The sequence below is a fragment of the Belonocnema kinseyi genome, chromosome 1, assembly GCF_010883055.1.
Source record: "Belonocnema kinseyi isolate 2016_QV_RU_SX_M_011 chromosome 1, B_treatae_v1, whole genome shotgun sequence".
In the NCBI taxonomy this organism is placed as follows: Eukaryota; Metazoa; Arthropoda; class Insecta; order Hymenoptera; family Cynipidae; genus Belonocnema; species Belonocnema kinseyi.
In genome coordinates, this window is record NC_046657.1 from 157,167,903 (window position 1) to 157,181,039 (window position 13,137).

The 13,137-nt window shown below is 30.2% G+C and overlaps 1 protein-coding gene and 1 long non-coding RNA gene across 2 annotated transcripts in view; one reads left to right on the forward strand and one right to left on the reverse strand.

Moving 5' to 3' along the window:
• The window catches only part of LOC117176016, an 8,509-nt gene extending 763 nt beyond the window's left edge, over positions 1–7,746 (forward strand). The window contains exons 2-4 of the mRNA XM_033365969.1: positions 4,987–5,316; positions 5,585–5,780; positions 7,348–7,746. Coding sequence (XP_033221860.1) covers positions 5,311–5,316; positions 5,585–5,780; positions 7,348–7,655 — 510 coding nt within the window. The 5' untranslated portion in view covers positions 4,987–5,310 and the 3' untranslated portion in view covers positions 7,656–7,746. The remainder of the gene's footprint in view (positions 1–4,986; positions 5,317–5,584; positions 5,781–7,347) is intronic.
• The window catches only part of LOC117176021, an 88,195-nt gene extending 75,380 nt beyond the window's left edge, over positions 1–12,815 (reverse strand). The window contains exon 1 of the long non-coding RNA XR_004467568.1: positions 12,706–12,815. This is a non-coding gene — a long non-coding RNA (uncharacterized LOC117176021). The remainder of the gene's footprint in view (positions 1–12,705) is intronic.
• Between the last annotated feature and the right edge of the window lie 322 nt (positions 12,816–13,137).

A 13,137-nucleotide genomic window follows, 5' to 3' on the forward strand; every position in this document is an offset into this window, starting at 1 on the left:
CATGATTAAGCGCAGCTTCGAATACAATTTAAAGCAAAATAAGAAACAAATATAAAAATAATCATGATAAATACAATTTGCTCTTTATTTTTCAATTTTTGAATAAGCAATTCCAGGCAGAGTTACATAAGAAACGTATCATATTTGATATAAAAGTGTTGTATATAATGTAGAAAAGTTGACGTTTCTGTCAAATCGAGTGCGAAACACGAGATACGTGATGAGAATGTGTTCGTTAAAGTGAAAAGCGCTTTAACAAAAGAGAGTTCAAAATCACAAAATTAAAGTTGTCAGTCCGTTGACCTTTGATTTTAAAAGGTGTGTCCCCGAATGCGGGAGAAATATAAAGAACGAGCATTCTTTCTTTCATTCTTTCTTTGTATACCATTAAGGCACCCTTTTCGGGGTACTGGAAATATGGCCACTGTTTTTCTATAATAATTATATGTGTAGCATTTACGTAAGCGCAATTTCCGCACCTCCCTCCTACCCGCAAAGCGTTACGTAATACTTTTTTCCATCCTGATCAGAAATATTTGTCAATCAACTGCAGGTGAAAAATCGTTGGTAAATCGTCGTAGCAAAAAAAACAAGCTATCAAACGTAATGAAAGTAACTAGTAGTTACAGACAGACGTATATTTTTTGTCAACTTAAAAATGGGTTTCCAAATTAATAATATAAGAAGAACAAGGCAGTCAAAATGGTGATTAATATATTTTCAATTCTAAAAAAAATGTTAAAGTTTTGTAAAATTATTGATTGTAAGAGGAATATTAAAAATTGTTTATGATTGACTAAAAGTTTCTACATATTTAACAATTTATCTCTATTTATGTAATGAATCTGTAACCGGAAATTAAACTTTTTCTAAAAATTCATTTTATTTTAAAGATACACCTGAATACTGAGGTGAAAATTTTCGTTTTTTCCAATTTCATTTTAATAATTCAATTTATAGTATTATAAACGTTAGAAATAATCATTATCTCAATTTAAGAAAATGGATTTATTACATTTCGTTCGATTACTTCTTATATAGTATATAAAGAAGTAATAAAAAAATAATGAAATAATTTATTTCTGAGCTGTACCCACTCAAAAAATTAATGTCAATAACGTCTGACGTAAGTCGTATTGGATAGTAGAGCCTAAGGAAAAAATGTTGATATTTGAATAAATATGAATGGGGGGGGGGGGGGGGGGGGTATTGAAATTTTCGTGGATAACGTCTATTGTGTATTCCAATATTACGTAACGCTCGGTCGTTAGTATCAAAATCTGTAAGGCTATACCATCTAGTGGACTGCAAAGCATTGTTTGGATAGGAGTTTGACTAAAATTAATTAATTTTGGCGAAATTAAGTAAAAAATCGTGATATACCTTTGCTTTTCAGAAAGAAAAGCCATTTATTTCATTATTGTTGGCAATCAGAAAATGTTCTATTAGGCAATCCATCACAAACAAATATAATTTGGCATGATTAAGGTTATAACCTCAATTGCCGGCGACTTATGTCATAATACTGTTCGATAATGAGTGATTTTCAGTAGTTTCATATTAAATAAATTTATATGAATGATACTTTAAAGGATTCAAAAAAGACTTTAAGTGATCTTAGGGTTTCTCAAGAGATTTCTAACGATTTCAAAAAATTTGAAAGGATTTTAAAAGACTGCAGAAAAATTAAACGAAAGAATTTCTGAAAATTCAAGTGATTTTAAGGAATTACTAGGGACTTGGCGGAATCTTAAAGTTTCTTTTTAAAGGATGTAAAAATAATCCAAAAATAGTTCAAAATGATTTAAAGACTTACAAGAGACGTGATAAGATTTTACGACAGTTTTAGTGATTTTAAAGAAAGTCAAGCGAGTTATTGAAAAGTTATTAAAACAGGTGTAATAAATTTTAGGAGATTTCAAAGTATTTAAAGGACTTGATTGATTTAGGGATTTTCAAGAGATTTTAAGGAGCCTAAGAAAATTTAAAGGATTTTCGATTTAAAAGATTTAAATTAATTTTAGTAAATTTTACAATATTTTAAATTATTTCAAAGAAGTCGAAGTGAGTTCAAAAGAGATAAGAGGACTTTCAGGATTTTCAATAAATTTTACTAGATTTCAAAGCATTCAAGTGATTTCAAGGAATTACTACTAGGGACTTAGCGGAATCTTAAAGTTTCTTTTTAAAGGATTTAAAAATAATTCAAAAATATTTCAAAAAGTTTGAAGGATTTACAAGTTATTTTGAAAAAATTTTTAACATTTTTAGTGGTCTTAAAGAATTTCAAGCGAGTTTTTGAAAACTTATTTGAAAAGATTTTAATGAATTTTAAAAAATTCAAAGATTTTAAGGATTTTAAAATAATTTAAAGGAATTTAAGAAAGTTTAAAGGATTTAAAGAGATTTGACTTAATTTAAGTATATTTCGAGAAACTTCGAAAGATTTTAAATGATTAAAAGAAGATGAAGGGGTTTTAAAAAAAAGGAAGTGTTGAAGGATTATCAAGAATTCTTACAGGATGTCGATTTTACGGAATAACTAGGGACTTGACGGGATTTTAAAGTTTATTTTTAAAAGAGTAAAAAATATTTCTATAAGTTTTAATGACTTTAAAGAATGTTAAATAATTAATATAAAAGTTATTTAAAAAGATTTTAAGTTATTTACCAAAATTCAAAGATTTTCAGACTTGTCAAGAGATATAAAGGAATTTGAGAATATTTTTAAAATTTTACGTGATTAAAATTAAGTTTAATCAATTTCGAGATACTTCGAAAGATTTGAAATGATTGCAAATAATTTGAAGGGAAATTAAAAAACAGTCGGAGAAGTTTAAAGACTTTTTCATCATTTTTGTGTCCTCAATGTGCGAAAATAATATGTTTACATCTTTGAAATACACACTTTAACGAACTACTAAAATTGACCAATTTTGACCGCCAACTATCCCGACAATGCAACCTAACGTGAATCACTAACAATTGCTAACAATATTGAAAGAAATGACTTTTCTATCTGAGAAGAAAAGCCATATTACGATTTCACACTTACTTTCGTCTGCAAAAAATAATTTAGTCAAACTTCTATCTAATCATTGCTTTGCAGTCCACCAAGTGGTATGGCCTTATAGATTTCGACGTTACCGACCGAGTATGACGTAATGTTAGAATACTCAATTTAGGTGCTTTTTATTTTTTCGATTCGGGATAACACCAATTTGGAAATTATAGTTTTGATAGCGGTTTTCACGCAATTTTCAGGAAACATTTTTTGAGAAAAAAATATTTATCCTTTAATATTCGATCGTTGAAAATAAATTTGACTTTTTTCAGAGGGACATTTAAGAAAAATTACTTTTCGTTGGATAAAAAGTTTGGAGTTTTTTTTTAAGTACGCTGAGATTAAAAAGTTGAATTCAATAAGTTATTAACGAAATTATGCGCACCGAATATAAAATGACGCTTGTGCACTCCCGCTAATGTTCTTAACGATAATTTTACCAATAAAAATATCAATTCTATTTTTAAGGCAATTTTCACAAAATAAAAATCAATAAAGTTAAAATCTTTATTATTTAAATAAATGCTTATAATCAATGGAAGACATTTTCTCCTTATTAACTACTATTAAATAGCACCACACTTTGCTCAAATTTTATTCTATGAGTCGGTACGCGCTGGGTAGAGAATGCCCCATACTTATGTAAATAAAAAGCAGTCAATGATTTTGCATTGTGGCTTAATAATCAAAATGCGTTTAGTTATAAGGAAGTTGAGCATTTAATTTTTGATGATCGATCTCCCCCTCCTTTTTCAATATACGAAAAAGGTAATTACTTCTTATTTTCAATCGATCAACTTTAACCCATGCGCCTGGCTTTTCAAATTACCATGGACTTTAAAGTTGAAAATGCTTGGTTAAAAAAAATTGCAAAAAGAAAGTACTTGTTACCCTTTTAATATATCCAGCGTAATAGTATGTGCACATTATGATAGCATTTTGGGATCTTTTTCAACATTAATTATTTTTATTCGATAAGTGAAAAGTGTTCAAGCATTATTTCTGTTTTTCAAATGTTTAATCAAATATTATTTCTTTTAACATTTTTTTTCCTAAAGTGGATCGTTAAGAAGTTATTATTTTTCGCGATGAATGACAAGTTGATAAATGTCAAGAGTACTATTATTTCTTTAAGGTATTTTTTAATCGTTCATACAATTTCTATTTCTATAATTCTTCTATCTGCCGAAGAGTGAGAAGTTAGTATTTTCTATAAGTAATGGCACAATTAAAGAATATTAAAAGTAACAATTTTTAGCGTCAAGATATTTGGCAATTTTTAAAAACTTTCACTTTATTTGAACACTTTATGTAGTAAATCGCGGAAAGCTTTTATTTTCTGGAATTAGTGATGCACGCAACGTTTCTTCTGATAGTTTTTTTTGTGAAGCACAGTTATCAATGGTTTATACAATTAATGTCACTTGCTCTTCTTTATGGGAAAGATGAAGAAAATTTTTGTTTTTCCAGTAAAGTAAGTGAAAAAATTACCTTTCCTATGGACATTGTGTAAAAAAATTTTAACTGTTTTTAACAAAAAAAAATATCACTCTTACCATTTACTACCTGCGTTACTAATTCCAGAAGTTATAAGATTTACAAGAAAAATATGTTGGATAAAATTAAAAGTGTTCAAATAATTGAGTAATTTCATGTCAAACTATATGAAGAATTTAAGCTACAGTTAGTAATCCGTAGGAAAATTGTAGGTTTTGTTTTCTTAGTTCTTGAAGGAAAAACTATAAAATGATTTGTGAAAGAATTAGAACAACTTAGGAGATATTGTAAATAGAAAATTTTGATCTTTTTTTCAAACTCTCATAGCCATGGTGATTTTAATGATATTAGGGTTTTTTTTTTTAAATTATTCGCTCCTTCAACTCAAAACTTCTTTTCCAAGCAGTTATCAATTTATTTTCCAGGCTACACCCGAAGAAAATCGGGAAATAAAGCTGAGCAAAGTCGATGCATTTCTGCAGAGGAAGGCGATGCTTAAAAAAAATTGCACCCTGTTACCTTGGAGCGAATTGAAGAACCGGAAAAGGAAAATGCGTTCCTGCATAATTCAACTCAACGTCCGGAATTTGCCATTCCAAGTGCTCCTCCCTTGAGCTGGGAAGTAGAAGACTTAAGGAAGGAAAACTTATTTCTTGGGCAAGAATTGGCGAGGAAGGACAGGATGCTGGAAAACACATTAGGCAAAGTTGATCAAGCTATATCTCGATTGGAAGCCGTCTCTAAAATAAATGAAGGTAAATTTATTTATTCCTTTTTTTAAACACCCTACCCAAAAGTGGTACTCTTTTTTATAATCTCACGCCCAATTTGAAGTTAGGTCAAGATTTTGAATTGAACTTTATTATTTACAGAATCGACTAGTCTACCTGTGCAAAAGTACAGTACTTTAAAGGTTCGGACTCTATAATCTAAAAGTATAGAATTCGAGACCAGAGAGCAAAGGAGCTAAAATTTCTCTCAGTGTTTACCATAATGCAATATTTATAATTGTATATATTTTAGGTCACTTTGACCACTGGCGTGATTGTGTGCCAAAAAAAGTTGAGGACTTTTAGGTCAATGAGCCAAAAGGAGTCCATTTTTGTTGGGGATTTGGCGGAACTTATTCTTGGCAAGCAAGGGCTCATGATCAACACCGTGAAAGGCAGAAGCAAAGGAAAAGGAAAATTGTGCTCACTAAAAATCGAAGCAATTCGATGTAAGTATATCTATTAGCCAGTCATGTTATAGCAGCCATTTTATAGCTTTCAGATTAGAAGAAATTTCAATTAGTAGGATCCCAATCGCATGCAATTTTATGATTATTACTATACAGAAAACTTTGTTTAATTTAGTAATTTTTCGAAATTATCTCCTTTGGTTTTTAATTAATTTAATGAACAATTGAGCTGCAGGATCGAAGAAGGGCACATAAACTTATTTCGCTGAGAGTTACAGCTTTTTTAGTTTTCTAATTAAAGCCAAAAACTGGCTTTTTTGTAATAACTAATTTTTATTCGCTTTTCACTTCAACTCGTGCTAGGTCAGTCAGGTTTAATGATTTTTCAAATAAATTATTTATGGAATGTAGTTTGAAATGTCTTGTGACTGATAAAGCAAAATTTATTTTTAAAAAAATTTTGTTAATTTTTTGCGACGCCTGGCGCTTATCGGCCTTCTCTAACTTTCAGCGTTTTGTTTAGCGAGCGAATTTTGAGCACAAAAAAATTTTTAGCGAGAAAGTTGTTGACAATAGTACAAAGAAATTCAAGTAATCAGGCAATAGCAAAATATTATGCATAAATGAATATTAGTGCATAATGTAAAATAATTTATTCATTTAATATTATGTACAACAGAATAATTTTTATTTTTAAAACAAATTGTACAAAAATAAAAGAAAACATAAACATCTAATACTTGAGGTTCATCGGATTCTTCATTCCGATAATTTTTCAATGCTTTAAATTCGTGGAATTGAAAAAAGTGAAACATCGAGAAAGTAAATATGTTATTTATTCCTGTTGTAATAGAGCGTATTATTGTTTATTTATTCATAATATTTTGAAACTCCCTGATTACTTGCTTAGTTTTTATTTTTTTTGCGCCTGTGAACTGTATTATAAATCGGATCTTGAGACTCTCGCTACAGCCCGCACGTGAGTTGATTATCCGCTATCGACTTGAGACATTAATAATGTTATGAATATTAATTCTATTGGGCTAAAATTTTCCAGAAAACTTATTTGTACTGTTGTCAACAACTTTCTCGCAGAAAGTTTTTTATTGCTTAAAATTCGCTCGATAAACGAAACGCTGAAAGTTAGAGAAGACCGATAAGCGCCAGGCGTTGGAAAAAATTAACAACAGTTTTTTTAAATGAATTTTTGAATGACTTTCGCTCTATCAGTGGAAGGACATTTCAAACTACATTTCCTCTAAATTTTATTCAAAAATCATTAAAGCTGACTGACTGAGCACGAGTTGAAGTGAAAAGCGAATCAAAATTAATTTTTACAAAAAAAAAAGACAGTTTTTGGCTTTAATTAGAAAACTAAAAAAGCTACAACTTTTTGCCTGTGGGAAAAAGATGCGTAACGAAATTCTTCATCGATATATAGTCTTTACAAATTAAAATTCAAAAATGTTTGAGAAAGCCTCCAGGGGTCTTCCCACTCCCAGCAAAATGAGTTTATGTGCCCTTCTTCGACCTGGCAAGTGAAAGGTAGTAAGAAACATTTTTATGATCGTACAATAAATATTAATTCACAAATATTCGTTTCTAGGTGAGTTCGAAAGGTGGATGATCCAGGATATAGGCTACGGCAGGGATATGGTCTGCCAGCAGTTAAATAAAATGACCCGTTATATCAATTTAAAAACTGGTTGGCTACTGGCGGTGCAAAAAGGGACACCCTCTACAGAAATATGCGAGAGGACCACGTCGCCTTTAGCAGCGGTATCGGAAAACTTCCGACCGCACACATCGACGGATACATTAACACACGACGCAATGCATGCACCGACATCCTATACCGCACCGGATGCATTCAGCAAAAATAACAACATACCTGTTTTCCAACCTTGGAATTAATGTGATGGAATTTTTCTTTTTTTTTTTAAATTATGATACGCTACAATATATTATTTTGTAATGTTAAAGACTAGAAAATAACTTCAGAACTATCAAAAAAGATTGTATAAGATGTGAAAAAAAAATTTCTTTAATTGATAAGATTGTACAGAATATTATCGAAAATTCTAGTCTTTTTCAAAGAAGATTAGGACTTTTAGAAGTAAATCTACATATCAAAAAAAGTTTAAAGTTTGTAACTGTTTTTGAATGTTTATAATTCTAATAAGCTTTTCTCAAATATACTCTATTTTTTATTCTATTTCCTAATCTTGCATTGTACTTTAAAATCTTCTACACTATATTTCGAATCATTAAGAAATCGTTTGAAATGTTTAAAACCCTTTTTTTTTTATCATTTGCTCACAAAGTGCATTTTTCAAAATAAAAAATCATTTGAAATTTTCACACGAATATTCAAAAAATTCTTTTTTTAATCCTTTCAAACCTGCTATGACCTGTAATCTTTAAAAATGATTCAAATTCTTTAACAATTTATTTTGAAATCTTTTTTCATACTCACTTAAAATTAATTTTTCGAAATAAAATATTACTTTAATTTTTCCTTAGAACCTAAGCAATTTTTTTTCGATTTTGTTGAACCTTACTAAATTCTTTAAAACTCTGTAAAAGTTTTAATGATTTTTTAATCGTCTCAAAGATGTAAACATCTCTTGTACTTGCTGAAATGTTATCAAAAATTATGTACTAATGTAAAATTGAAACATTTTATTTGAAATTGTTTAACACTTTTTTTTAATCTTAGGAAATAATTAAAAATGTTTTCAAATGTTTTTCAATTTTGTCTTAGAATTTATTACCAAAGAATCCTTAAAAACACCTCCATGAATCTCATAAGAACATTTCTTTTCATTCTCTTCACACCCTGACAAATTTAATTTACCTAAATAATGTAGAAATTTGTCTCAAAGTCTTTCATATTCTTTTTCCACACATTCTGAAATCTTCGAAACCTAATATTATTCTTTTAAAATAAAACCTGAACCATTTAAAAATTTCCCAGAAATCTTTAAAAAAGAAAAATCTAAAAACTGCCATGATCATTAAAAATCCTTTTTTCAAATTCTTAAAAAAAATTTCTCCTCATAATTTGATTTTTCTTATTCCTTTAAAAATGTAAGAAAGTTTACAAATTATACTGTGGTACTGAAATGTTAAGAATAGAATTATATCCCTTCACAGGGAAAATTAAAGTAATTTCTTATTTACAAAAATTAATTTTAAGAGATTTTGAAAGAAGGTTTGAAATGAAATTGTAGAAGAATTTAAATAAATTTTAAAGATTAGAAGATTCGAATTAGAAGATTAGAAGATTTAAAAAATAAACTTTAAATGTTTTAAAGCAATTTCGAAAGGTGTCAAGAGCCTAACAAATTTTCTTAAAAATTCTTGGGAAAATCTAGAAGAATATAAGGAAATTTGTTTTACATTTTAAACGACTTGCGAACACTTTAAGAAAAATTCAAGTCAGTTAAAAATGTTTTTAAGAATTTAAGACGTTTTAAATAGATTAAAAATATTAAAAACCTTACAAAAATGTCCGAAAATTTATTAAATATTTATTGATTTACTTCAAACTGCTGAAAGTCCTAATCTTCTGTAAAAAAGACTCGAATTTTTGACAATATTTTGTACAATCTTATCAATTAAAAAAATTTTCTTTCACATCATATACAATCTTTTTTGATGCTTCTGAACTTATATTCTTGTTCTGAATTCTCCGAAATTAATTCCAACTCAAACTTCAGTGTTCAAAAACACTGTAACAAACAAAGACTTATTTTTAATTTTTATGTCATATTATTAATAATATCATTTTCTAGTCGTCATGCTTTTGAAGAAAAAGTAAACTAGTGATTTTGAATTATTATTTACATCAGGTAACTTTAATATTTGTATACTTCATTCACAAAAAGACTGTTTTTTATCTAGAATATGTTTAGTATTTTGCAAATATAATAAAAAAATGGTTTTTTAATAGCGATGGAGGTAGGAGTAAAAAACAAATGTTACGTTCTGTTACATGTTTGGGGGGGGGGGGGGGGGGGGGGGGGGGGGTAGAAAATAATGTTACCTAATTTGTGAACGCTCCCTCAATAAGTTTATTTAAAATTATATTTTAATTGATGTTTTAATTTATCAAAAAAATATCTTTATGTAATACATATATGTAAATAAATAAAATGCATTTAATTTAAAAATCATATTGATTATTGATATACATTATTTTCGATGCGTATAATTCTTAGACTGACCTAGACGTTTTCTAGATGCGCAATAGACCTTCCCAAATGCACACTATACGATACCTAGATGCGCACTAGACGCTTTATTGATGCCCACTAGACGCCTCCTAGATTCTATCTAGACGTTCCCTACTTGCGCACTAGATGCTTTCTAGGTGCCCACTAGATGCTTCTTAGATGTCCACTTGACGTTCCGTAGATGCGTACTAGACACGCGCTAAACACAGGTATACATATTAACAGGGTCGGCTTAAGGAGAGTTTACAGCTTTACTGCTGACCTCATAAAAAAGGGACAGAGAACGACGACCCTTTTGAGCCTAGGAATCGTGTAGTATAATCTAGCAAAGGCTCAAGTCTAGATCTATCAATGAAATCTAAAAATCGTCTAGATTTCGGGTAGGGAAGTTGATAATTCATTCTCGTCTTTTTTGTATTGGCAATTCAACGTTTTATTCAAAAATATGTATTTTTTCGTTTAATGCAACTTTCTCTCATTTGATATTAAAATATTTTCTTGATGAAACTTATCAATGAAATAGTTTAGAAATTTAATTATTTGAAAATAGAAGTGTTTGAAATTGAACATTTTTATTGTCAGAAACTCTATAAATTGAAAAAATGTCGACTTAAATATTACAAATAAAATAATTTCATTGGAAAAGTGTTTATATTGTATGATTTATAATTTACAGCGTTCAAAATTAAACAATCTGATTTTTTATCGTAGAATCTCGAAATGTAACGATTTCAAATCAAATTTTCGAAAATAGTTTAATTTCAAAACACAGAATGTTCTACCATGAAATGTTGAATATTAAATGAATCCAAACTTTAATTTTACAAAATTAAAACTTATTGAGTATTCTAACATTACGCAATACTCAAGTCAGTAACGTCGAAATCTATAAGGTCTTACCGCTTGGCGGAATGCTAAGCATTGATTACATAGGAGTCTGATTAAAATTAATGTTTGTAGATGAAAGTTAGTGAAAAATCGTGATATGGCTTTGCTTTTTAGAAAGATAAACCATTTCTTTAATTAGGTATTGTTAACAATTAGGGAAGTGTGCAATTTGGACAATCCACCAAGGAAAAAGATAATGTGCCGTGATTGAGGTTAGGTGCATTGTTGTGATAGTTGGTCAACATTTTTAAATTTTGGTGGTGCGTTAAAGTGATTTGTTCAAAGATCTCAAGCGATTATTTTTGCACTTCGCAAGATACAAGGAAAAAATCAAAATGATCAAAGACTGTGATCCTGCTTAGAAATCCTGTAAAACTTGTTGATAATACTTCAACACTTCCGAATTTTTTTTAAACCCCTTCATCTTCTTTAATCATTTTAAATCTTTCGAAGTTTTTGGAAATTAAATTAAATTAAGTCAAATCTCTTAAAATCCTTTAAACTTTCCTAAATTTCTTTAAATCTCTTAAAAATCCTTAAAATCTTTGAATTTTTTCAAATTTTTAAAAATATTTTAAAATAACTTTTTAAAAACACGCTTGGCATTCTTTAAAATCATTAAAAGTGTCTTAAAATCTTATAAAATAACTTCTAAATCCTTCAAAGTTTTCGAATTATTTTTTAATCTTTTAAAAAAGAACCTCAAGTCCCGCCAAGACCCTAGTAATTCCTTAAAATCACTTGAATTCTTAGAAATCCTAATTTCCAAGATTGCACAAAGATTTCAATGATTTCGGATAGATTTAAAAGATTTTAATGATTTAAAAAAAAAATCACAATGATTGCAATAATTGCAAAAGTTTTACCGAATATTTCAAAAATATTTCAAACACTTCACAAAGATTTTGAAAGAATTCGCAAAGATTTCACAAAATTTTCAAAAGATTTCAAAAAAACTTTTATTATTTTACAAAGATTTCAATGATTCCCTAAGAATTTACCAAGTGTTTAAAAGATTTCGTATAGGTGATTTTAAAAGTTTTAAAGGGAAGGTAAACTCAACTTTTCAGCTACCTGGTAATGTTTTACTATTATTTCCTTGTTTATCTAAAAAATCTCCAATAACAGCTAACACAGCCTTAGCCGGGGATGGCCCAGGTGGAAAATCCAACCACAAGACGGCTGCTTCAAATTGACACGAGACACTAAGTAAAAAGGAGTAGTTCTCTCGGGCGAGAGAGAGAAAATTATTTAAAACATTCAGGTTTTCATAAAAGCAAAACTAAAGCCTATTTATTATGATGGAGATATAAAGAAACAAAGTTAGGTTACAATTACGGTGCCGGTTGTCAGGCAACCTCCTGACAACCCTATGAAACCCTATAGTCTAGTTCTAGCTAATTTATTGTCAGGATTCTACCATCCGACAACATCTTGAGAATCTTCAGACGCGCACTCGTCAATTTTGATGGCAGGCTGAGAATATCCTGACAATACTCTGAGAATCTACAGGCTGACTCTAATTAAATATTGCCAGGCTGGGAACCTCCTGATAATCCCCTGAGAATTTCCAGATACGCGGAGAGAGAACACGATTTCGGGAACCCGCGCACCTTGTAGGGAAGATCCACCGGAGACACCGGTGTCCCTTGCTGCGACCTTCACTTTTCTGGGCAAACCCTTTTCCAGGTCGTTTGGAGTGGTAAGTTCGGTCACGCGGCGGTCTCCGTCGATCTCACGCCAGTTTTCGGTCATACTCGCGACAGATTTACGAGTTATCGCGGAATCGGGTCGAAGCGGAAACGGCACTTAAGACGAGTGAGAAAACAACGACTTACTTTTCAGCCACCTGGCTGCTGCAATCCAGTCCCTTTTGTCCATATGACGTCTCTGCTTCCAGGAGAAAAATGCAAGTGGATTATACGTCGCGGGTTATGGCCGTTGCCGCTGGTTCTCAAGCCGACTCTAGGGCAGTGATCCCAGATCTGAAACGAGACGTGGTCCAATACTATGACACGTCTATGTCCGTGTGAATATGGTAGGAGACGATATAAATTCCTGGGTTGCGCGCGCAACCCATTTCTCCTCTTCTGAATTTGAAAACTCGAAGGTGCACGATTGCCTGTTGGAACACTTCGGCGGTTCTATTTATATCTCTATTTGCTTTGAATAAAATGAAGAGATTGGAATTTTAATATTTCCAGATTTCGATGCTGGGCTGGCGTTTCTCATGATTTGAATACTTCGCGCGCCTCTTTAATGCGTGTATT